This window comes from Cyclopterus lumpus, chromosome 7, assembly GCF_009769545.1.
Source record: "Cyclopterus lumpus isolate fCycLum1 chromosome 7, fCycLum1.pri, whole genome shotgun sequence".
NCBI classification, from domain to species: Eukaryota; Metazoa; Chordata; class Actinopteri; order Perciformes; family Cyclopteridae; genus Cyclopterus; species Cyclopterus lumpus.
The window spans coordinates 11,765,617-11,791,795 of NC_046972.1; the positions used below are offsets into that span (position 1 = coordinate 11,765,617).

At 42.0% G+C, this 26,179-nt stretch overlaps 3 protein-coding genes across 7 annotated transcripts; 2 read left to right on the forward strand and 1 right to left on the reverse strand.

The window, feature by feature from the left end:
• Nucleotides 1–3,330: 3,330 nt before the first annotated feature.
• Nucleotides 3,331–16,943, forward strand: sort1b (sortilin 1b). Its single transcript, XM_034538260.1, has 20 exons — nucleotides 3,331–3,956; nucleotides 5,450–5,509; nucleotides 5,735–5,808; nucleotides 5,896–5,992; nucleotides 6,107–6,268; nucleotides 6,614–6,687; nucleotides 7,568–7,617; nucleotides 7,954–8,081; nucleotides 8,635–8,779; nucleotides 8,949–9,104; nucleotides 9,890–9,996; nucleotides 10,145–10,247; nucleotides 10,342–10,513; nucleotides 10,698–10,888; nucleotides 11,018–11,207; nucleotides 11,854–11,970; nucleotides 12,996–13,104; nucleotides 13,235–13,353; nucleotides 13,523–13,652; nucleotides 14,724–16,943. Exons 1-20 carry the CDS (start codon nucleotides 3,687–3,689, stop codon nucleotides 14,736–14,738), a joined length of 2,469 nt encoding a protein of 822 aa, XP_034394151.1. The 5' UTR covers nucleotides 3,331–3,686; the 3' UTR covers nucleotides 14,739–16,943.
• A 102-nt stretch (nucleotides 16,944–17,045) lies between these two features.
• Nucleotides 17,046–18,891, reverse strand: ngrn (neugrin, neurite outgrowth associated). The gene is made up of 3 exons (XM_034538266.1): nucleotides 18,113–18,891; nucleotides 17,900–18,010; nucleotides 17,046–17,795 (listed from the first exon to the last, which is right to left on the reverse strand). The coding sequence occupies exons 1-3, from the start codon at nucleotides 18,343–18,345 to the stop codon at nucleotides 17,216–17,218; spliced, it is 924 nt and encodes a 307-aa protein (XP_034394157.1). The 5' UTR covers nucleotides 18,346–18,891; the 3' UTR covers nucleotides 17,046–17,215.
• nfyal (nuclear transcription factor Y, alpha, like) lies at nucleotides 18,878–25,085 on the forward strand. 5 transcript variants are annotated; one of them, XM_034538264.1, is made up of 9 exons: nucleotides 18,878–19,030; nucleotides 19,797–19,898; nucleotides 21,039–21,185; nucleotides 22,055–22,186; nucleotides 22,284–22,386; nucleotides 22,503–22,654; nucleotides 23,300–23,473; nucleotides 23,752–23,865; nucleotides 24,068–25,085. In XM_034538264.1, exons 2-9 carry the CDS (start codon nucleotides 19,818–19,820, stop codon nucleotides 24,131–24,133), a joined length of 969 nt encoding a protein of 322 aa, XP_034394155.1. In that variant the 5' UTR covers nucleotides 18,878–19,030; nucleotides 19,797–19,817; the 3' UTR covers nucleotides 24,134–25,085. The 5 variants fall into 5 exon arrangements, with proteins under 5 accessions (XP_034394155.1, XP_034394152.1, XP_034394154.1 ...); XM_034538261.1 differs by having other exon boundaries at nucleotides 18,899–19,030; nucleotides 22,503–22,672; XM_034538263.1 differs by having other exon boundaries at nucleotides 18,899–19,030; nucleotides 22,503–22,672; nucleotides 24,074–25,085.
• The last annotated feature ends 1,094 nt before the right edge of the window (nucleotides 25,086–26,179 follow it).

Consider the following 26,179-nt stretch of genomic DNA (forward strand, 5'->3'; position numbering starts at 1 on the left):
CTCTATCAGGACCCAGCAACAATCTTTTATCCTGGGGCCCCTTAACAGGTTAATCTGTCCGACTCATATATATTTGTCCAAGACATGATGAAAAGAAACAAAGCCTTTAAAAAGCTGAAGTGTAACCTTTTAATTCCAAATTGCTAAATGTCAGTTCTTGAAAATATTAAGGAACTAAACTTTTTCTCTCTTGAGAAACAAATTTCTGGTTAATCGAGCTAAACACTCAACAAAATCACGACTGTTTGCTGTGCTGGCTCCTCATTGGTGGAACGAGCTCCCCATTGACATCAGGACACCAGAAAGTCTCTACATCTTCCGTCGCAAACTAAAAACACATCTTTTTCGACTATACCTTGAATAGGGAAGGTAGAGCCGTAGTAGCACTCTAGTAGCACTTAAATGTCCCTTACCAATAGCACTTTGTTGTTTAGCACTTTAGTAGCACTTAAATGGCTCTTACTGATAGTACTTTGTAGTTTAACGTTATTGAAGAAATCGTACTTGCTTGATTCTTGTTGTTCTGAGTTTGGACTCATGGTTTAATGCACTTATTGTAAGTCGCTTTGGATAAAAGCGTCAGCTAAATGACATGTAATGTAATGTAATATGTACACTGTCGTTGTAATTGTCTTGATGTTGTGAAAAGGGAACTTTCAATAGCTAGAATACATGGTGCTAAAGAAAAAACGATCATATCCTGGTCCTCGGCTTTAAGCAAAATCCAACAATCATAATATAGATTCCCTTGTATAATATCTGGAGATGTATGAGAGGGGGTGGACGTCGTCAATAGTTTGTAGGGGGTAATTAATAATAGTTATGTATGTATGTTTAAATGTATGTCTGTATGTATGTATGTGTTTATATATATATATATATATATATATATATATTTATTTGTGTTTAGGTATTGGCATTATTACCCTTATTTAGATTTATAGATTTTATTTAGTATGATTATGTGCCTGTGCATCTTTGTGTAGTGTGCCCATCTTTTCTTTTTCATATGCATCTCTAGAAAATAAAATGTAAATGAATTATTAATTACCCCCTACAAAAAATGCATATCAGATGAACAAAATATGGACAAACACATCACAGTGTAAAACTATTCAATCCCACCACTGAGTAGACTCCAGAGGGCCCAAAATATTTAGAGCCCAAATGCAACGTTGTTTCAAGAATGAGCTTGGGGCATTTATGCAAAGTCATTCTCCTCTGGCATGTAACACTGTGAGGACTTTGATTAAAGACACGTTGCATTCAAGTCATTCTTCTTATTTTGGGGCCAAAACTATTTAAAAATGTAAATAATACATTTAGTGTCTGAATTTGATTATTTTTGTCTCTAAAATATCATTGAAGGAAAGAAAAAATCATGAACATACCAGGTGACACACAACTTTTGAACGGCATTGTAGGCCTATATCATTGAGGATAATCTAATTTTAGATCAGAATGTTAATATCCCCCTGGCATTAGCATTTGCAGGGTGTTCAAAATGCTAAGAAGTACATAGTGAATGCACTGTAATGGTAATTACTTTTCACTAGAAGTCACCATTTCCCCAGACACTATACCTGAACATTACTAAACTAACCCTTTTTACACAAAGCAAGCCAATGCGTTAGCCATGACTCTCATAAGTGTGGGCTGAACTCATTGACACACAGACCGTCCATGTAATTCCCTCCGTTTGGGTCAAATTAAATGCTTGATAACAGGGAAAGGGAATGTGTTTCCTCCTTCAATTTTCCCACAACATTCACACACTGCAACCAAAATGACGAATTTGCAGAAAGACACCGGTCTCATCCTAACAGAGTACATCTCGAAGGCATAAGAGTGGCTTTGTTCTCCACCTTTTAATAGTTGACTGAGCTGCCATGGGGGAGGGGCAGCAACTCCATTGTACAGTCTTTTTGTGGAGGAATGCTACTCCCCAGATCAGATTGTTCGGCTTTCTGAGTGAATCTGGGAATCAAGAAATACACAAGCAAGACTTGCTACATATAAAGAGATTTCCCCATGATCCAATGCACATTTGGGTGTAGCTAAGTTGTGGGTTAAACTTTAAGATTTCAGGTTTTATTCATGGTTCAACAGCTTTTTATTTTCAGCTGTGAAGAGATGACACCCTTTTGTTATGGTTACAGGCCTGCAGACTTGTCGAACAGGTTATGCACACTAAAGGACACACATGAGCATAATCAAATACTCAACATGACTGTCAGAGCAGATTCTCCCACCTTCTACTAACAGAGAGTTAGTTTCAGTTACCCGGCTGGTATGACTTGGCAACTAAATCCTAACCTGTCCAACTGGAAGTTTAACTGAAAACCAAAAACTGCATATTTTTTTATGTTAGGATTATAGTTGGTGGTCTGTATTAATCTGTTCAGTGAGGTTATGGGTACAGGATTCAATTCCCCTGCATCACATGACCTGTTGTCATGGGTTTGTTAAGACCCACTGTCTCATCACATGCACCAATGTAATCAAGAACGTATTTGGACTCATTGAAACCAACAACATTATACATTTAAGATTACAGCAGGCTACACAAAACCAGCCACTTCAATTACAGTTGTGCAGATCATATGATACAAAGGTTAGTTTATTTGTGACTATGATGAGTAAGGTCAAGCTATCCTAAACATTTTTGAGAGATTTTGGGAACCGAGACAGCGGTGGCTGGAGCAGGTCACCCATTACCACAAGGTTGGCAGTTCAATTAGCGGGTTCTACTGTCTCTATGTTGGAGTGTCTTTATGCAAAACACTGAACCCCAAGTTGCTCCCCAGACACTTTGCAGTAGCCCACTGATCCTAAATGCTCTAAATGGATTAAATGCAGAGGTCAATTTCATGTATGTACTTGTATGTATATAAGTGAAACTGAAATAAAGTTTTAGAACAGGGACATAAATGAGTTACAGTATTCAAGAACATGTTTTAGTGTTAATGCAAATGAATTAAGCATTTTTTTCTCCAAAATATCTGCCAATAAAAATGGACCACTAGTAACTTAATTAGTTACAACTCATTTTCTCCAGTTGTTTTCAGGACTGTTCCACTAGTGGAGAGATCACTGAGATCCAGCACAAGGTAATCTCTTCTTGGTATTTGTCCTATTAATTTGATATTTTGGTCTTTAAATTAGATTGGATGGAGTATTTATGATAGTATTGCTCAACCTAGCTTGGCAGGCTTTGACAGCTAATATGCAAGTCCTCCATCTGACACCGCCTTTTCAGAATGTAACCAATCAAAACAGCGGATAGGTGGAGCAGACTAAAACATCAGCCAATCACAGCGGATCTTCACTGCACAGAGCATTGCAGCCCACAGACACAATTTGCGTGATCGTTACAGTGTATCATGTTGGCTGAGGAGTTGCAACGCGCATGATTGGTGTCAAATATTCCGATTAATCTTGCAAAATTGCATTTTTTTTCAGTTTTGATAGTTGTTCCGCGGCGAAATAATCGGAGCATTGAGGGCGCTCCGGGTTTTCAAAGCCCGAAATAATCGTTGTCAGTAGGACTACTGTGTTGATGTCATCCTCGGCAGAGCTGTAGCGACCTTCAATTTGTAGGCAAGACCAGCATAAACAAAGACTGGTTTTGGGGTGTTTCTTCCGTCTTTGTTTTGTTTTGTTTGCTAGTGACCACAGAACCGAGGATGGGACTTTTGCTGCTCTCTCTCCTGCTGTTATCTCTCTCCACGTTCACAGCCGGTGTCGATTTTCAGCTGGAATCAAAACCCTTCGGACAGTCGTTCTTGAGGCATTCAAACATTGAAGAGAAAGCTGCGAACATCATAAAGAGGTCGCTGCCTGCATGGCTGTCTGCATCACCAAACCACCAGAGAACACGAAGAAGCGCCGAGCTGGGCGACAACTGCAAAGCTCTTCAAGGATATGACACCAAGTTAGCAGACAACACCCACCGTGTAAGTTACCAACGGAGGTCCTGTTACTCTTCACACGTCTGACAATTAAATGCGCCTCGACAAGATGATGCGCAGGTGCTAACCAGGTGCACGTATAGGCCTAATCAGCTATGCTCTGCGCTTAGAAACCTGGCTACCAATGGAGCCCGAGATGACAGTTAGATACAAGACACATTGCATTGTAGATGTATGTATGTATTTATTTGTTGTAGGCTACAACTAAAACACACGATTAAGGAATCACCATGACTTGCGGGGTCCAAGCTTCTTTACACCTCAAACAGCAATTAAAGATACCCCCGTATCTTTCTGTTGGCTACCAGTTTGGCCCTACCATGTTTTTGATTCTTTCACATTTGGTGCAGTGACATACAGTGTAGTGAAACAGCAACAACGCCTATTTTCCTCATGCTTTAAGACCTACGCAGGCTCCACTGAGCTCTCAAGCTCCACCAGACCGGTTTACCTCTCAAATGCTCCAGTAATGGCCATGACCTATATCTCATTCTTCTTGATGCAGCTGCAGTCTGCATGTGAGGATGCCACTTGTCTGCCTCACTGAGAGTGCATCTGTTTACAGGGGAAATTGGCCCAGTGGGATCCATGTGACTGGCTGTGTGGTAGTTATTTTGTAATAAGGCTAATTAAAAGTCGTGTTTGTGTGGTGGTGAAAGCAGTTAGCATTGGCAAGCAGGCACTCTGTTAGGACACAGGATACTTCAGTATTGTGTGTAGAAAGGTCAGAAAGCTATATTTGGTCTCTGTTATGGCACAGGAAGTAAAAGCAGTTTATAAAAGATGCATCTAACTATACAGCGCTCTGTGCAGCTTATTTGCCTAGCTCTTCATTGCCATGTGATCAACTTTGCATTGCAGTCTTTGTATGCGTGTCCTCGGTAATCCAAAGTCGACAGAATTCCTGGAGCTCAGCTTTGTCTTTCCCCTTGAGGTTTCTATGGCAGGTCCCATCGGTACTGGAGCTGCTTACAGCATGAGCGACTGAAAGAGACCTGCCTTAAACAGTTTGTGAATGTTCACATGGTTGGAGAACATTGAGCCACTGAATTGGTTTCAGGCTGATAATGAAAGTGTGTATGCCAGAGCAACAAGGCTTCATTTACTTGATGTTAGTAAAGTCGAATCCCAGGTTGTTGGTATTCAGTACCTGTATTCAGAAGTATTGTGCCTGCTGGGATTCTTGCTTGGTCTGATAAGTGGTGCTTCACATTTTACACTTTGTAATGTATGCTCGACCGCATGGTGAGGGGCAACATGGTGCCAGTCAAAGCAATAATTCAGCCTGGAGCCAAAATTCACAAATAGGTTTTGACTCCAGTTTATAATTGCGTGGTCAGTTCATCCCTTCTTGTCAGCTAGACTCCAACTCCTCACTTAATTTAGTGACACAGCTATTTTAGTGACATGGCTACTGCTCAATTGGTGCTGTGGTTTTTAACATGTTTATTTTTAATGTGTTTTACATCTTTTCTCAGTATACCTTCAATGACCTGAGTGGGTCGGTGTCGCTGGCCTGGGTTGGAGATGGCACAGGGGTGAGTGTTATATTCTCCTCGAACATGTCTCTCATGCTGTGCTGTTACTCTGTGACATGTGTGGGACACACTGGTCTGGACTATTCAGTGAACGGTATGGAAGTGACAGGGTAGTAAATAACCTGCTAGATTACACAACGAGGCCCCTCACATCAGGGTCTCATGCACGTTAATAAATGATCCATGCTCCACTTTCCTCAAACTGAACCTCCTTTGTTTCGGCAGGTCATCCTGGCTTTGACAACTTTTCAGGTGCCCTTCTTCATGATAAGGCTTGGGCAGTCTAAACTCTATCGAAGGTGAGTCTCACAATCTCACCTGTTGGAAAAACAACATACTTTGTATTTGTTTTGCATCTAAGTTGACTGGAACCATTTGTCTGCCAGTGAGAACTACGGGAAGTCATTTGAGGATGTGACCAATCTAATCAACAACACCTTCATCAGATCAGAGTTTGGCATTGCAATCGGTAGCTCTGGGAAAGTAAGTCATGTCCTCATCAAGAAATGTAATGTGTGTCTTCTTCTGTACGGAACCTTTACTGTCTTACCATCTTCTATGGTTTCATCAGTCTGAATGTTGGGCTCTGGCTTACAGGTGATCCTGACGGGAGAAGTGTCCGGAGGTTATGGGTCTCGGATCTTTGTCTCCAATGACTTTGGAAAGAGTTTCACCCCTCGGGACCTGCCCTTCATCCCCCTGGCGCAGATCACATACAACCCTGATAATTCCAATGTGCTGCTGGCCCTCAGCAAGAGCGTGAGTAGCGAATGTGGAAAAGCTATATCTTTTTAAGAAAGTAACTAGTTTGAATGCAAACTAGTCTATTTGAACTTGAAAGCTCAGATTAGTAATTAGTCATAGTACATATGTCATTATTTTAAGAGGGCAAGTTACCTTTTTTATTGTAGGTTTTACAACCTGCCATAAAACTCCATCATCTCCCTCCCAACAATCATTTGTTTGCACAGAGTACATTTATTAACATGGCTATGTTTTTTTATGGTCAGCTCTAGTTGAGCAAGTTCTGCGTGAGTCGTGTAAACTGTGGTGTTAGTTGAACCAGAAGTTCATCATTGAACAAATCTTTTTTTCTCTTCTCAGAATGAACTCTGGCTGTCTGAAGATTTTGGCAGCAACTGGAAAAAGATCCACGACGTGGTGTGTCTTGTGAAATGGTGAGAGACACAAACTCATGATATTAGCATCCTTGTCAGGTGATTGATGAACAAACAGGGACATATTTCTAGTGAGTGAGATAGTGGAGGTGTGGAAGAATGGCATTGTTATTGGTTTGACATGCAGCAAAGATTTCAAAACATGACATTGCATCTTCCTTTTTCTTTCCCTCCAACAAGCTAATTATTAAAGGTAGTTGAAGACAGACTGATGATATAAGAAAGGTTTTTGATACACATTTGACTCCTTCACAGTTATGCCAGCTTGCTCTCCCTTACTGAGTGTTGTAATAACCTGAGTTCAACATTTTATTGTTGCTCCACCTTTGCAAAATAGCCAGTAAAACTGCATTGCAGTGCAGCCAGAGACTATTTAACTAGCTCTGGTGTGGCCAAGCCCTCACCGCATTCTTGTTGGTTTTAGAGGAACTTTCTGGTACGTATCGCTTAGTAACCTTGACAGCTCTAGATATCAGTTCAGTCACATTTAAGGGTCCGTTTCTTAGAGAACTGAGAGAAATAGTCTTCATTATTAACCCTGAACAAGCTCCTGGAAAATGGGTTATTCCCAACTGGGGCCCACAACACTCAAAAGATAGCAAATATTTAGGAAGGGCATGGCTTTATGCTTGTTGTATTTGATAAGCCATGTCATGTGATGCTTACTTTCACAATGAAGCAACGAGATCGAGAATACATAAAGAATCCAGTATGAGAGCTGATTTCTTCCATCCTGATTGGTTCTTTGTTGATATAAAAGCTCACGAGAGCTGTCACAGCCTTATCAACAAATATTTTGCTCACATATCCTTGAATCTGTTGACTCAATTGTGTGTCTCTGCTTATCTGACATTTAAGATACTTTCCACTTTGGTTCTAGGGGAAGAAAAGATACCATCTTCTTTACAGCCAATTACAACGGATCCTGCAGTAAGTGTTTCCCTTTTTTAAGCAAAACCCGAAATGAAAGCTTGGTATGTGCAACTTTTGTGTCCATGTACTGAGGAGCAGCACACTAAATATTATGTATCTTAAACATTCTCAAGGCAGTTTCCAAGATGATCATCATTACATGTTTTTATTGAATTATCTGTTTATCATTGATTAACTGGATTTGGATTGGATTATTAATAAACATTGTAATGACAAATTCTTTCAAGATTTTCATATTCCTCTTCAAAGCTATATGCAATTATTATTTAAACTTATGAATCAGAATAATTTGGTTGCCCTTTCATTTCTAAACGGTCTGGTATTATTTTTCAGGTGATCGGGGAATGCTGGAACTGAAAAGGACGACAGACTTCGGTAAAAACATCAAGACTGTCGCCAGTAAGATCTACTCCTTCGGCCAGGGTGGACGCTTCCTGTTTGCCTCTGTTATGACAGGCAAGGTCAGTCTACAGTTGGTCCACATCTTCCACAGATACAGAAACATGAAGTTTTTGTAAGAAAAAGCTTCAGAAAAAGCTTCAGTCTACTACATTTGAAATCTATAGTATGCTGTCGTGAGGTGAGACGTGTTTGCTGTTTCTCTAGATCCTTTCTATGACATAGGGCACTTCAAATCAAGCATTAGGAACATATTGTTGTTGTATTGGTATAATTAGAATAGGCATACCTCCTATCTCCATGTTTTGTTCAAAAGACAAGTCATTTGGTTGGAAGAATCAGTGTGCTCCTTTAATTATCAGATGGGGAAATGTTCATAGAAAACAACAACTGACCAATAGTCAGAGTTGGATGAATAGTTTGCTGCGCTCCATGGCGAGCTCATGTGGATATTGTTATGCTCAAAATACATAGGTTGCTCTCATGACACATATTGTGGACTTATTGTGTGCATGACCCTGTGTCTTTCCCTTTTGCCTTTTAGCATGAGGTAATTACTCTCCAAACTGATCTAATTATTTCCTCTTTCTTTCTGTCCTGCTCCTTTCTCTGCAGGGCACTCTGAGGATGATCCATGTGTCAGTGGACCAGGGTGAGACATGGAACATGGCCCAGCTGCCCCCTGTTGGTCACGAGCAGTTCTACTCTATCCTGGCAGCAAACGATGAAATGGTCTTCATGCATGTGGACGAGCCAGGAGGTCAGTCCATACATTCATAAAGCTCACCTGTTTACTCTTCCTATTGTATCGAAATGCAGTAACTTGCACCATATTAACTCAATATTTCATTATTTCAAATGACCAGCTGAATCTGAATTTTCTTTTCAGTAGGTGTGAACTAATTTGTGGTTTTTTTCTATGTTCACAGATACAGGATTTGGCACCATTTATGTATCAGATGACCGGGGCACTGTGTACTCCAAGTCATTGGAGCGCCACCTTTATACCACCACGGGGGGCGATACAGACTTCACTAACGTCACCTCCCTGCGAGGAGTTTTCCTCACCAGTGTCCTGGCAGAAGGTAGCTCTATTCATGTGCCTGTGCTATGATAAGGAATAACAACATATGCCTGGACTCAAATTCTTCTCAGAAAAAACATACACATATGACTTCTCCGTTACATGCCAGAGGGAGGGCATTAAGTAAATATTTAATTAGATGTTCAGTGTTACATGTGCTGTCTACCTGATGCGGCTGGCTGACAATTCAGCAGAAATACCACATCACCAGTTAAAATGACTCTATTTTCTGAACAATCTCCTCTGTCTTTCTCCGTGTATATAACATTTCACTGGCACACAAAACAACAACAAAACTACTTACAGTAAAGCAGGATTTGTTGCTGGCAGTGACTGTGTATTTCACATACTTCTCATGGCACTTTCCAGCTGGTAGCACTAGAGTAACAGAACAGAGAAGAAAGAGCTGAAAACAACATTTAAAAGACCAAACTCACAATGTCAAAGTAGCAACAGATGCTTCACTTAGGGGGGCACATCCTAACGAATCACGCTGTAATTAAAGGACCATAAAAGTAAGACAGAATTTATGTCTGCTATTGGCGATGTACAATGTGGTGCTACGAGTGCAAATATCGGACTCTACATATAATAGTTCATCTTAAGGTAACAAAAACAAAACCCTTAATTATTCACTGAAGAAAACATACCTTTTAATATTATATTCCATTTGCGCCAATAGATCCTCCTGAATGCTACACATTAGCCCTTTAAGCTTTATCTGCACACATTGTTTATGGACAGGGGTATCTCAATGCTTCATGTGATGCCTTGGTCTTGTTCTAGATAAGTCTGTGCATTCTGTGGTGTCCTTCGATCAGGGAGGAGAATGGGTTCCCCTGAGGAAACCTGCCAACAGCAAGTGTGACGCTACAGCCAAAGACCCAGACAAGGTAAAGAGAGAAGCAATGATCGATAGAAAGTTGATCAGTCTTGATCAGTGTGCTTTGAGTAATGATTTATTGTTCATGGTATTTTTTTGACTGTCACAGTGTTTGTACTATGAACAATACCAAATGCTTCTTGTGTTTGCTTCTATAGTGCAGTCTCCACATCCACGCGGCCTACAGTACTGCTATAAGGCTGAATTTCCCCATGCTCCCTCTCACTGAACCAAACGCTGTGGGTCTCATCTTAGCTCATGGTAATTATTCAGGTTTTTTTAAGATGAAGTGGAAGTTATTAATTGGATACACTAGACATTTTTGCCATATCACCATTTCTGTGTAACTCCTCAGGGAGTGTTGGTGATTCAATCTCCGTGATGAAGCCTGATGTTTATGTGTCTGATGATGGGGGGTACACCTGGATTAAGGCCCTGGTTGGGCCCCATCACTATGCTATTCTGGACTCTGGAGGGCTGCTGGTTGCCGTGGAGCACAGCACCACTCAACCTATCAACACGATCAAGTGAGTTACAGTTGGAAGGAACGGATGAGTTTGTAACGTTCGGAGTCTGTTTGTCTTTATCTTTATGCGATTGACATATATTCTGATTTTAATTTAAATTGCAAGCTTTACAACTTCCTCACACATGTTATTGCTTTACTTTGAAAGTTTGCTAATGTTTGCACATTCTTTGATGTCCTGACAGATTTTCTACTGACGAAGGACAGTGCTGGGGTGTTTACAACTTCACCAAAGACCCCATCTACTTTACTGGGCTGGCATCAGAGCCGGGAGCTCGCTCCATGAATGTCAGTGTCTGGGGCTACAGAGACTCTCTCCTCAGCCAGTACTGGATCTCCACCACAATTGACTTCAGGGAGCTTCTCACCAGAGACTGTAAGTGGCATGACAATTTGTTTTGTATAGCAAACTGACTTTTAACACACTTGTGTAACTCTAAAGATAATTTGTCAGTTGTTTTGTGATTTGTTCAAGGTTATATGTAAAAAATATTGATGAATATAGGTGGCGACAAGGATTATGTGCAATGGTTGGCCCACTCAGATGACATCAGTGACCCCAAAGATGGTTGCATGCTGGGCTACAAAGAGAAGTTCCTGCGTCTCAGGAAGGACTCTGTTTGCTGGAACGGACGAGAATACCAGGTCAACACCCAGCCAACCCCGTGTCCGTGCACCCTGGATGACTTCCTGTGGTAAGACTTGAGCTGCTTCCCAAATCCGCACTACATACCAATTCTGTACAGTATATTCCACATACCAATTTTATTATTTTTACAGTTAGTATACCAAAGAACTTGACATGCATACATAACAGGAAGTGATGCAATCAATCAATTAATCATGCAATGTCAGGTGTCCATCACATTGTGGTTTTGAAATGTTTCCGCAAATGAAACTTCATAAATAGGAAGTAAAATGTCTTTCTTAATTTAATAATTTTTTGAAAATGTTTGACCACATTTTATTTTATTTTTTTCCGCTATCAGCGGATTGCCTTTGCACATTGCATTGTGGGAGAAAAGTATCCATTTAGCATGCAACCCTGTCTCGTATACGTTGAGATAGAAGTGTTGCTAACGGGCTGTGATTAATTTTAAAGTAAAAATTACTGGTGTAAAGGTTGTACTCAAATGTGATTAACTTCCTTATCCGACACTGACACAGCTCATACAGAATGGATGTACTTTGACACATAAAATACAGTAATTTGAGGAAGGGTTGACATTTAACATGGCAAATTGGTATTAAATAGCAGTGTAAAAGTTTCCTGCAGTAATAATTAATTGTGGCTTGGGATATTAATTCCACCCTTGCTTATCATCCTGGCATCTTCTGCAGTGACTTTGGATACTACCGTCAGGAGAACAGCTCGGAGTGTGTGGAGCAGCCGGACCTGAAAGGCAAAGTGCTGGAGTTCTGTCTCCACGGCAAAGAGGAGCAACTGCAGACCAGTGGGTCAGTGAACATGTTGACTCTCTTTAATCATCAATGCCATTAGATTTGCTGCAACTTGTCTGTAATTGTCTATTCTGCTCGATCATTTCTTTGGTTATTGTGTATTCAATTCAATTCAGTTTATTTTATACAGCCCAATATCACAAATTACAAATTTCTTTACAATCTGTACACATACGACAATCCCTGTCCCAGGACCTCACATCGGATCAGGAAAAACTCCCAAATAATAGAAAAAAACCTTTCACGGGTGAAAAAAGGATAGAAACCTTCAGGAGAGCAACAGAGGAGGATCCCTCTCCCCGGATGGACAGATGCAATAGATGTCATGTGTACAGATGAACAGCATTACAGAGTTACATAAACTCATTCAATGAAAATGACAGTATGTATGAATGGGCCTCCACAGTCCATGAAACAGAAGGAGGTAGAGGGGGGGGGGGCGCATCAGCAGGGTCAAGGCAGGAGGCATCAGACACAGCCAGGTCCAATGGACCCTCTGAGACGTGAAGTCACAAAGACTCCGGGGAGGAAGCAGAGTAGTGTATTGCCAAGGATCTTATCAAAGCAGTGACTTTCAATATGAAAATAATATTACTATTAAAACAGATACTGTGTACATTGTAAATTGTACTAAGCCATCCCCACTGCCGTATTTCATACTTGAGACAGTGACAGGATTGCTCTCAGTGATGAGGAAGTCATTTTCAAGCAGAGATCAGAGGAAGCAGATGAGGGTGAGTCGTGTTTTCAGGGAGGAAGAATGAATGCTGACTGTAAAAGCAGAGGACATTCTTGGTGAATCGTGTTTGCTTCACTGCACACAGTTTGACTAACAGAAAATTAATACTTTTATACAGAAGGTTTTTTAAAATGGTGATAATTAATAAATTAACAATTAAAGAACAATAAACTGTTTTAGACTGATTTCTATTTGAAATAGCCGGAACTCTAAAAATCTGTCAGTTACAGTTGCAAACCTCCAACTAACTATCAGAAACTCTTGATGTGTCTTTGGTCCACAGCTATAGGAAAATCCCTGGAGATAAATGTGAGGGAGGAAAGATGCCCGAGCGTAAAGAGATCGACCTCAGCATGAGGTGTGTGAGTGACCTGGTGGCCCCTGAACTTCTGGTCAGTACCTGCCTATTTCTGGACCATGTCATGAATAAAGATTCATTCATGCTCTGTATGTACTGTATGTTTACCGACAGTATGTTCCTGCACGACCACTTTAACACACGGTCTGCTGTTATTTTTACAGATAGACAGCCACCACTCCTCCAAGTTTGTGGCCATTACGGTGACAGTCATCATCATCATCATGCTGCTGAGCATTGCAGCAGGAGTTGTCTTTGTCAAGAAATATGTCTGTGGTGGCAGGTCAGTGTTTCTTTTCACACAGATCAATAGTCTAGTACAAAACCAAAACCTGTCCAGGATAGCTAAGTGTATTTTTGTGATTGAGTCAGCACTTTTCTTTTACTGTCCTTCATGTGTGTTTTCCAGATGATTTTAAGTGGCAAGATAATATTTTGAATGTGCCCTCCAGGTTCTTGGTCCACAGGTACTCTGTGCTGCAGCAGCATGTCGAGGACAATGCTGTTGATGGGATGGACGACCCCCTGGAGACCAACCACACTCAAAATGGCAAGATAGAGTTTCACGACGACTCAGATGAGGTACAGTGGATACCGTTTCTTTGCTCATACACTGGCTAAGATAGAAACTCGGGTACCAGGACTGGGCCATTGTTTTGCAATGGAGGCGATGGCATACGTCTGTATCTTTAAAGCTTGCTTGATGTCATGTAGAAATGCAGAGAACTTAAGTAGTTAGGGTGACTGTGGGTCAGTGGTTAGCAGGTTTGTCTTTCAATCAGGGGCTTGGTGGTTCAATTCCCGCCCTAGTCGATGTGTCCTTGAGCAAGACATTTATCCCTGAATTGCTCCCTGTAGCTGTGTCTACAGTGTATGCATGTAACATGATTGTAAGTTGCTTTGGATAAAAGCGTCAGCTAAATGTAATGTAAAGTAGAAACATAGAAAGACTTAGAAAACAACCAACCCCGAACAAAAATAATCAGCTATATAACTTAATGCTGAAGATAAATAACGTGAATCAATGTTGTCAAAAACACCAGAGAATAATTGTTAAATCAACCCTAACGGTTGTTTTGCTTGGGTTTATTGATCATGAGCCTGGTGATGAAGCCATGCTGTCCCACGGTGCACTCCTCCTGTACAGACCCACCACCTGCTGTGACAGCTGAACCTGTCTTATATAAGTAGTGAACGTGTAGAAGGAAACAGTTTCTAAATGACCTCAAACTTTTATTTATTGTCAGCCGACATGTACACCGAGACGCCGATACACCAATCCCAGAATACCTGTGATCAGCTATCATTAACTGATACACTGTCCGGGTCGGGAAGATTCAAGACTGTTGAAAAGGGACAAACATGCTTTGCACTCCACATTATTGTCGACCTACCGCTTGTCACATCATTTTCTTAGAGGTGAAACTTTAAGACAACAGTAATCGGTCCAAGAGTAGGTCAGAGTTTTGAAGCTCAAAGCCTGGTTTTAAATTATTGCTCCTAGGCCACAACATTATCATACATTTCCCTACAACCAGGCTACCTGAGTAACTGAGTTAGGTGCACGTGTAAACATAGCTATAATGGTTTCTTGTTTGCTCACCTGTGTTTGTTCTGGCTTCATTGGTATGCTATTGTCTTATCTTTCCACAGGACATGCTTGAATAGCAGGTACACCATGTCATGCAACTGAGCAACAGGTTTCCAGTTCCCCCCCGAGGCCGGCCGCTGCTCCTGTCACGCCCTTGTCTGCAGCTACTTCTTCCTTTCACTTTCTATTATGAACTTTGGCTTCAGCTACCAGACAAAGAGTGTGCCTCACTCTGCTGTCATCTATGAAGTATAATGAATGTACGGAGGCTTTCTGGGACTAATGCCACAGTTGAAGAGGAAGGAGGTGTTGTAGTGTTTGTGCTTCAGTTATTGATTCTGTTTGAGTCTCCAAGTTATTTATTTTAGGGAACAAAGAATTTGTGCAGTAATTTGAACTGCTGTCAGAGCCAGAGTAATAGGTTTTGAAGCAACGCTAGATGTATGAATCCACCACCATTGCATTACGGGTCCTGCCTCTCCCATCACCTGGGAGCGTTCCTGGAAATACTTCATACTTCTGTCGGAGATCTGTGTCCTTTTTCTCATGCAATTGTACATAAATCCGCTTTTCTTTGCCATTTTTGACATGGTATGAATTTGCTAGGTGTAAAAAAGGTTGCTGTTGGTTAATAACTCTCCCAAAACCATTTGAGTCTTAATCCCTACTTTGAACAAAGTATTTGTTTGTCACAAAGTGTCCCCCATAAGGTCAAGAGTATGTACATGTGAGGTTTTCAGCTTTCTCCTCTTGGGGCACTGATTTGTGCGATCCCCTGTTGTAGTCTGTATTTGGAATACAAGCCAGCGTACTTTTACTCCATGGCATTTAGAACCACGGTTGAAGTAATAAGACGTACGTGGAAATGTCCCTTTGCATTAGTTTTAATAGCAATAACAATGTTTAGATTCAGTAAATTGTCCATGTAAGTTAAATAATCCTCATGGCATGTTTGGTGAATGGAGATGTCATTGTGTGAAACACATCAATGTATAGGGGGGCAAAGTGTGTCTGTTTCAAGACAGGATTTGTTCAAAAATGTATGTCTGCAGTTATAACTGCCCAAAGCACAAGGTCCTTCGTATGCTTACAGTTTGTAGTTTAACATTTTTCCTAAATGTGACCTAATGATTAACGTGATAAGACTGTAATAATCACTGTAGTCATATACGAGTTGTGTTTATAATCATTTGAGCAGTTTTTGTACTAACAAACTTTTGAACTTGTGTAACACATTGTGGTTTGAAGATGTTCAGAAATGACAGAAATAAGTATAGTTTGATAGTAAATATCTGTAGATATTTTTACATCAGATTCACATAACTGATTTACTGATTTGGTGACAGAAGCATAGGAGCAATAAGAAAAAAAATTTAATTGTGTAAATGTTGTATAGCATAATTAAAAGTGTCGTAGCCTTTTAGAGTTAAGACATGGTTGTTGGGACTGTTTTTAAATTGGTATTTGCATCTGAGGTGGAGCAAATTCACACAAAAAACAGGGTTGTTGAAAGTTTTTCATTTCACAGTGAACTGCTGTTTTCCTTCTTTTTAATCCTGATACTGCTGTAATTTTAAACTGGATTGATCAATGCCTCTCAAAAGATCGGTCTCGTCTATCACGCCAAGTCTTTTTTTTTCTTTCAAACATTTGTTTCACAATTATTTGTCTGTCTTGTTGCAGGCATATGTTGCTTTCATGCAGGTTTTATTTATTCATGACTTGCAAATTCAGAGTGCAGTAAATTGGATGTGGTTATACAAGTGCCTGTTGTGAGGATATGATGCAAGGCCCTGCCAAGGTGTGGACAGCATCTCTTTACTATTATTTATATCAACTAATGTGTAACCAGTTCCATCTAGTTTGTTAGTGACACCCTGAAGTTGCACTTGTTGCCTAAATTATATCCTTGAGCAGTGACATGTTTCATACGAGCTCCCATTGAACTGCATGTTAACTCTCACCATTTTATTCCACAGAGCTTTGTAAAGATAAATAGCCCACAATAACCTGGTTATTCTCTTTCATGTCTTGGTATGATACATCATTTTGAAGAGTGGCTACAGGGTTATTATGTAGACATGAGACATTTGGCAAATTATTGTATGATGGTTTATTGCATTAAGTGAAAGTAACACATTTTCTTACAGTTTAAAACTGCTGTATAAAAGAATAAGTTATTGTAATGGTTCTGTAAATATACAAGGTTACATATGTTTCTCTCTTCTGTAAATTTGAGGGAATTTTCTTTGGGTTTGACAATAAATTCATGAGTTCCTCTATTTTCGTCAGCCAACTCTTATTTTACAGCAACATAAAAAGGTTGTTTACAAAGTTATTCATTACCAAAAAACATTCTGTTGTCAGATTCGAGCAGGTTGAAATATTTTTAAAGTACAACTGTAGTTTTATTAGAGATGAAAAATGCATAACATTTGTATTTTATTTTGCCTATTTAGTAACCGTTTAGAAATTCCCTGAGCGATACATCATTGTCATAATTCCAACCCTGAACATCACCCATGGTTAGGCAACAGTTCAACACAGGAAGTCCTCAGATTCTATACAAAAAGTTGCCCTCTCCATCAAAGAAGTAATTGCCAACTTCCACCACAGGGTGAGGCTTTTCGATTTCCATAAACTCTTCAAGTTCTTTGTCCGTCAACAGCTGTCCAGCCCAGCTCTCCTCGTCCTCTATGTCGTCTTCTGTAGGATTTGTGTTAGAAGCGCTGTCCTCTTCTCCTGATCTGGTCACAGGAACAACTTTACTACCAGCTCTGAACTGAGTGGCTTGAAGAGCAGTAGGGGCAGGAATCTTTGCCAGGGATCCTTCACCTCGGAGCATCATTGGCTTGTCAGCCACAGGCACCACTGCACATTCTCTACTTCCAGGTGGGAGTGCAGCTGATGTGTGGTTTCCAGGCAGCTTCCGCCTATTCGCTTCTGTCCCAGCACCTGAACGCAGCGCCTGCTGACCGAGACCAGACAGTACTTTGGCATCCTGCTTCGTTTTTCTATCAGGAGCGGGGACATGCTTGCTCCGGAGCACTCTCAGGATGACATCAGGGGTGACAGAGTAGCCCTCAGCCAGACGCTCTACTGTCCACTCATCTGGTTGCTCTTGCTTCAGATATCTACAAATTGAGCACAATTTTAAGCCTCATTCATGCAATTACATTGAAGACAGAACAGCTATGTCTCGGTTGAGAGGTTGAAGTGAGATAACAAAGCAGCTCACCTGATCTGCTCCATAGCATCCCAGGTTAGCTTCCTCTGTGGAGCTCCTAGTGGAGTCATCTGCCTTCTCAGTATGTGATATTTTACATTCCTTTGCCCCTTTCTCTCCTCCCTGGAAAACACGGGAGATTTTGTTTAAAGTTACAAGGCAAGCACACATAAAAAGCATTGCACATTATGTTAATTTTCTAATACTAGAATAATGTCAACTTACTCAGCAAGGGCCTGTAGCTTGTCTTCTACATCCTCCAGTCCAAGTTCATGAACGGACATCTCCTGGCCGTGTCTCGGAGCTCTGTCTGACCCTCTGTGCTCATGAGCCGGTCCCATCCTCGCCCTGCTGGCTCTTCCGCTCGCACATCGACACCAGTTAATAGAAACAGAGGGCATCGCGCACAGAGCACCGAGCCGGGAGATGAGCGAGAGGACCTGCGGAGGTCGGGCCATGTCCACACTGTTCTCCCGTCGCTTTTAGAGCCAACAGCACGAGCTAGTTGTCCCAAAAAAGAGGCTCAAACAGTCGGGCACAAGTTCCCTGACATTGACGCACTTCTAATAGTCTTTGTTCACCCCGAATAACGTCCCCTGCTTGTTGTGCTCACTAGAGTTGATCAGTTTACAAGCACGTATTACAGAATGACCCTCGACCAACAAAATAGGTATCTCTGAACCCGAGGACGTACTTCCGCAAACGTCTCTCCACGTCACAGCAACGCGCGACACTGCCCTCTACCGGTCCGGAATGGAGGTGCAGTTATGAGCTGGACCTCCACTAAACGAAGAGTACAAAAGAAGAAAACAAGAGTACTTGTACAAAACGAATAGCAATATTATCCATTGCACGACTTAACAGCTGCTTGTGCCAATTGAATGCCAACCAATACGACGGAGGCAATCATGTCGCCCAGGGGGAGCTGTCAAAGAAAACCGAAAACATCACAATGGCAACATCTACCGGTCGCCCCCGGGTCTGCAGCCTGCTCCGTCCCCGCGTCCATGTGTCACGCAGCTGCGCACCTCCTCCCAGGCGCCGTTTGTTTCATTTGCGCCATTTTGTCAGCTCACTTTGTTGATTGGGCTTTAGCGAGCTGTACTAGAGCCAATCAGAGGGAAACCGGACAACGAAGACACGGTAAGGGAGAAACGATTGAAGGCATTGGTAGTTGTCAGCACGGATTGGTTTGCCACGAACCAACCAAATTACTAACCCGGATAAATGCAAAAAAAAACGAATGGCAGTTTGGTTTCGACCGCTGCGTCCTCGGGCCGGTCGGGCTGTATATACCGTCCCGTTCTCACCGTTGGCTCCTGGAAACATGATCCCTGTGGTCCACGAGCCTCGGACACCGTTAGCGGAGATATAGACTATCACGGAGGGATGAGGGGTACGAGCCTCTGTCCTCCCGTCAGTAAACGTTGCCTCGTACATGATCACTAACGTTATAATCACAAAGCAACCTAAAGACGGACAGTACCTGTTTAGCTGCTTACCTGGTAACTGTTTACCTGGTCACCGGCCCCCCCGCCTCTGCTTTGTAACGTTCACCACGCGCTGTACGGAGCTAACTAGCCCGACTAGCTCCCCGCTAAACACCCAGTAAACACGAGCGTGAACCCAGTGTGTGGTTCTCCTATCGAGGCCATATTTCTGACGTAGCATTCGGTGTATTAATGGTACACACGTCCGTTAGGGGGATGAGTTGAAATGGGGAAAGGCCCGACTTGAATATCGTTCATGCCAAACAATGAGTTGGCTGCAGCAACGTCAGAGATCGGTTGACAATACCTTGTTTTTTCCCTGGACGATCCAGAAGGTTGCATTTACATTTACAATATATTGCCAATAAACATACATATGTTGTCGGCTAATGGTGTACTTGTCTTTCTTTTGTTTCTAGAGGTTGTGACAAGAACAAGCTATGGAGCAGTACACCACTGCCACCACTACGACTGGGGAGCAGATAGTTGTGCAGACATCCAATGGACAGATCCAACAGCAGGTGAGTTTACTCTCATTTATTTAGTTTTCATAAAGAAATCGCTTTTTACCACCAACAAATTAACGCACAGGTACCCAGAATGAAAGCTTCCAGTGGATTCCAGATCCAATCTTTTTTCTCCTGTTAATTCCTTGTCTGAGATTGTATTATCCTGCATTGCCTTTAGACACAGGGCACAGTGACTGCTGTGCAGCTGCAAACAGAGGCGCCAGTGGTGACGGCCTCAGGCCAGCAGGTGCAGACACTCCAGGTAGTGGTGTCACCGCCGCCGCCCTGCGTCAGAGTAATGACAGTGTTACGGCCTACGAGATTGCATGCTCCAACCAGGGCTGTTTTTCATGACCCTCCTTTGTGCCGTTTTGGTTCATCCTCCCTCTCCGGCATGTCTTACAGCTGCCTGAACTGCATGTTCCTCAGCACAGTGTGTTGCGTGTTAGCCTCGGGTTCCCGCTTGTGCTCTCATGACTACTGTTTGTCTGAGTTGTGTTTGCAAGTTAAGCAAATTTAACGTTCTTCCCAATGAGAATGAAAGTTATCTGAATCATGAGTCATATGGATGTGTTTTGCTGTCCGCTGAAGAACCAGGACTGAACAGCAAGGATCCATTTTCATTATTGGCTGTCACCCTTATCATCTAGCTATACTTTTTTTATTGTCTAGTGGCAAAATGTCAGTGGAGTGTTTCTTTCTGGCATTTTCCCCTATGGTACAACTGCTGCCACAGGCTTTCAGTTGTCCATTGTGGTCACTTGCTTAATGAATGGATGTCAATTGCACAATTTGTACATGTTAAGTTGCATAGTGAATGCAAATTAATTTAATGGCAACATCTTTTAGGCAAATCAAGTTGATAATAAGAAGTATTTCTTTTGTTGTAATTGTAGCCTAATTAAATGAAAACCAATCTTATAGAATATACTGTACATAGGCTAGTTTGGATTTACTATGGAGCCATATAGTTTCATGTTTGTATCCCAAAACAGAAAGGATGGTAAATCATCATATTTTGTCCATGATGTGGTATCTTAGATGTTCCGAATTTGACATCATTTGCTTGCGGTCTGTGAGTCACCCATAAGAGATATTGAGGTAACAAACACTGGCAGTGGCGCTGTAATGGCTTTCTGTATCTCTCTGTAGGTCCAGGGACAGCCTCTGATGGTCCAGGTGAGCGGTGGGCAGCTCATCACATCATCAGGGCAACCCATAATGGTGCAGGCCATGTCAGGGGGTCAGGGTCAAACCATAATGCAGGTCCCTGTATCTGGAGCTCAAGGATTACAGCAGGTAAGAGATGAGGCTCATTTACTAGATTAAGTTTTGTTTTCACATTGAGCCCCATTATCTTGAATAAGGACATGTGTTCTGTGTAACACTATCGGCACATGTGAAAGGTGGGTGTAATACTTTAGTATGAGAAGCACATTGTGATTTGGGCTTTTGTTCAATGAGTCCTCAGTTGCTATACTTGTTTCTGTTGACAAATGCTTATTACTTGGGAGGTTGTCAAATTTAAAGTTACTACAAGGTTCAATTAAAAAAAAACAATCAGTTTAAATGTAATACTTGTGCCTCCTAGATGACTCGCATAAGTTAACGGGACCATCAGCGAGACGATTAGCTATTTCTATGTAGTTATTTTTAAATGCCTGTCATCGGTGTCACTGGATCGGATTCCGCATAAATCAGAAGAAATCATGCAGGTTAACCAGAAACCCTTTCAGCTCAGACTCCGACAGGGCCTCCGGCAGCAACCAGCCCACTCAGGACAGACCCAGATCCGGCTTTGCTGCCGCCTGCAACCTACAGTCTGAGCTCCTGCAGGAGGTGAAGAGCTCCATGCGCCAACCCCACGCTGCTGGAGGCCCTCACCGTATGGCTGGGCCCACTGGAGGCACGGCAGAACCAGGACTGTGCAGGAAAGACTGTCAGACCCTGATATAGTCAAATAAGGGAATCTGGTGCCCAAGAACATTCCCACTTGTGTCCTCTTTAGCTGCCAAAATCAACGTAAAATTAAAGTTCCTTGATTTAACTTTAAAGTCCTCAAAATGTGTGTTTTCCTCACTTAATTTGTGTAGATGTTTGAGCTAAATGTAAATTGGACCCGGCTACGATGTTCTTGAATCTATAGTTGGTACTTTGTCCTTGTGTAGATCCAGCTGGTGCAGCCAGGTCAGATCCAGCTGCAGGGCGGACAGACTCTCCAGCTCCAGGGTCAGCAGGGTCAGCCCCAGCAGATCATCATCCAGCAGCCTCAGACAGCCATCACCGCTGGACAGAACCAGGTGTTGAACGCTGACCAGTTGAACGGCAAATCCCTTTAATCAAATTATTATTAACATGATTAATGAGTGTCTTCTCTTCTTACGTGTGGTCCCACAGGGACAGCAGATCAGTGTCCAGGGCCAACAGGTGGCACAGACGGCTGATGGACAGACCATTGTGTACCAGCCTGTCAATGCAGATGGCACCGTCCTGCAGCAGGGTAAACTCAAATTTCTCCTACATTTTCTGTTTGACTTCTGCTTTGTAGACTTTATAAAGTGGAGCACTGCTAAGTTGTCATTTTGCATAAGAACTGTGATATTTATATTTTTGCAGGAATGATCACAATTCCAGCTTCTAGCTTGGCAGGTGCCCAGATTGTACAGGCAGGCGGTGCCAACACCAACACTACTAACAACGGCCAAGGCACTGTGACCGTCACCCTGCCCGTCTCTGGTAACATGGTCAATGCAGGTGGAATGGTCATGGTAAGACCCTGTGCAGAGGTATCCAGCATCTAATTACCTTATCTTACCTATCTCAACTCAGTGTGGTGGAGGTCCCTTTTTTTAAGAGCATCAAATACAGTTTTTCGATTTATAATTTTTGTGCCAATCATAACTGCCTTCCTCTATCCATTGTGAAACTATAGTAATGTATTTATATTGTTTTTAGTAGAATCATATTGTGTTGATATGATTAATTAATCATTTGGTGACGCATCATTATTTTTCTAAAGTGGTATATTTGATGGAAAAAATAGAATTATTGGATTTTTCTTTTGTTGAATGCAGTGAATATTACTTTTTATTGAACACCATTGTCCTTCCACATAGGTATTTTCACTCTCCTTAGGACTGTACAGGCGTTTACAGACAATGGTTGATTGACATCTCCCGTGCCTCTACTGCACTTAGGGAGGGCAGTGTACAACTTTTTTTCAGGGCACCTTTTAAGGACATTTGGTGACCTCATGCAATTCCCAGAATAACTCCACCCAATGTCCGCCTATAGAAGTCAAACAAGTCGTTGCACAGTAACGACTTGTTTATTTCAGCATGCTGCTATACATGCGTGCTTTCCATGCCAGAGGCTCTAAACACTGTCTCTGTTTGTGTCTCTTCCTTTATCAGATGGTGCCTGGAGGTGGGGCAGTTCCCACAATGCAGCGTATCCCCCTGCCAGGGGCTGAGATGCTCGAGGAGGAACCTCTGTACGTTAACGCCAAACAGTACCACCGCATCTTGAAGCGAAGACAGGCTCGTGCCAAGCTGGAGGCCGAGGGCAAGATCCCCAAGGAAAGGAGGGTAAGACACATTGATTAACGCCCCACATACAGGCACATTGAAGCTCTTTCTTTCTCAATGCCTGCTAATTGCGAGTGCACATGTTTTGTCTTATCAACCACTTCATAGTGGGCTCATTCTGTATTTATTCCTGTGCTGTGATAGTGTCTGTCTTGTGATATTTAGCCGGGCAATCTCAGAAGGACAAGAGGCAAGTGTGAAAATGTGTTACAGAGGTGGCACAAAGTTACTCAAGATATTAAAGTGCTCACGATCCTATACATCTGCTTAATCCTTAGCAGAAATACCTTCATGAATCTCGCCACCGTCACGCTATGCAGCGGAAGCGGGGAGATGGAGGACGATTCTTTTCACCTAAAGACAAGGAGGAAATGGCTTTGGCCTTGGCACAGGTGAGAACTGTGTGCAGAAAAACAGAACAGAAAATATACTGACTCAAGCTAATATAGTAAATATGTTATAAATTGTCAATGAAGCACTTAAAATATAATAGAAGCAAGGTGTCATTTTGTTTGAATAGGAGATAACTCATTTTGTAATGCAACTCCTCAGAATTTATTATGGTGACCTCACTGATCTTTTCTTCTCCTCCAGCAACAGCAGGAGGTAGCTCAGGCAGCAGCAGATGAGACCGTGGCCCAGATGATCCGAGTTTCATAGCACTGTCGCCAACCTCATCTCTTCTGTCTGTGAACTCGGCCCTGCCTGAGACTCTTCATCTCATCTGACCTGTTCTGCCGCTCCACCTACTCTCACTTTTACTCCCTCCTGCCACGCCGTCATACACCAAGCAGCACCGCCACTGGGTTTCTTCTGTTATCTCTCCAGTCCGATACTGGTCTTTCAGGGAGCCGGCCGTGTGGCTGCTGAGCCTGTTGACGGTTCTGGTCGTCTTCTCTGAAATTGAGGATGCGTCCACCGTCAGCTTACTTGGTCAAGTGTTTACAACCAGCGTTTAATTTTCAGAAGAATTTGTTGAGACAATAATGATGCATGCAGTTATAGGCAACCAAGGCAAGTCACTCACAGCAAATAACAGCTGATGTCACATCCCGGTCTTTAAAAAGAAGAGATTTTGTCACAAGTAAATGCTTTAAATATTTTTTGTAAATGGTACATTTCTTTTCAGAAACACTTGTTAAGTATTGGTGTCTTGTATCTTTTGTGTGATGCCCTTTATTTTTGACTTTTTTTTCAACCCATGTACTGTGGCGGCTGGACTTCGCATCATAAGTCCAACCTGCGTCCACTGAGCAACAACTTAAATGTGATACTAATGTGAAGATATTGTACAGACATTCTTCTCTTCCCCAGTGTGTAACCGATGTACTTACTAATTTGCCCAATTTTGTGGATGCAATTTATACAATTTTGTTGTTAGACATAGTGTTTGTATGAAATCAAAGACTTGGTGTTTAATCACATTATTCTATCCATGTAGTTACCTCTTCATCAGTCAGTCCACTTAAATGTTTCGTTTTTTCATTGTCGATAGTAGATTTTTTTTTTGTTGACTTTTCGATGCTGCAATGAAATGTTTTTGTTTGTTTTTTATAATGGCAAAAAGGTTGGACATTCTTGAAACCTGTCGATTAAATTTTATTAAGTGATACAAGGTTGTTTGTGGTTACTTCATCACTCCCAGTTTTGGTTAGTTTAGTTATTCATTCAAGATGTTACATGAGTCTTTTCCATTAGCTTTCTATCTAGTTGTAGTTGTGCTTTTGGGTAGTTAAATGAATACAAATATAGCATTGTGTATATAAAATGAATCTGCAAAATATTAAATAACTTGTCCAAAAATGTAGTAAGAATTACATGAAAAAGTACTCTGTTATCAAGCTCCTGCTCTTTTATGGAACCAGCTTCCACTTTCAGTCCAGGGGACAGACACTGACCACGTTTAAGAGTAGACTTAAGACTTTCCTCTTTAATAGCGCTTATAGTTATAGGGCTGGCTCAAGTTAGACCTGGTCCAGGCCCTAGATATGCTGCTATAGGCCTATAGGCTGCTGGAGGACATCTTAGGATACACCAAGCTCCTCTCCTCTTCTCTCTCCTTATGGACAAATTCACATTACTAACTCTACTTCTTCCCCGGAGTCTTTGAGCCTTCTCGCCTCACAGGGTCCATTCGACCTGGCTGTGTTTGGAGCCGGTCCTGGCTCCTGGACCCTGCCCCCTGACTCCTTGCCCCTGCTTCCTGCCTCCTGCCCCTTGGCCTTGGCCTGGACCTGGCCTCCTGCCTCATTGGCTGTGCCTCCTTCGCCTTGCCTCCTGCCTCAAGGGCCTGGCCTCCTGCCTCATTGGTCCTGCCTCATTGGTCCTGCCTCCTTCGGCATGCCCCCTGCCTCATGGGCCGGCCTCCTGCTTCCTTGGTCCTGCCTCCTGCCATGGCCCTGCTGATGCCCCTCCTCTTCTGTTTACTTGGATTGTGGAGGTCTGGACCGTGTCCTACTACTCATTATTCATAATTTCTGTCATATTCATTAAATGTGTTGTAATTCTGTAACGCTGTTCATTCTGTACACATGACATATGAATCCATTGTACATGAATATGCTATCCAAGTAAATGACCCTGAGACTAATTAAATAATAAAACTTTGTGTTTAAACATTTGAATAAATGTATTCAACATAACAAAAAAAATGGAACGTAATACATCCATTCATTTAAATGGATGTATTTTAGATAAGGGACTAAA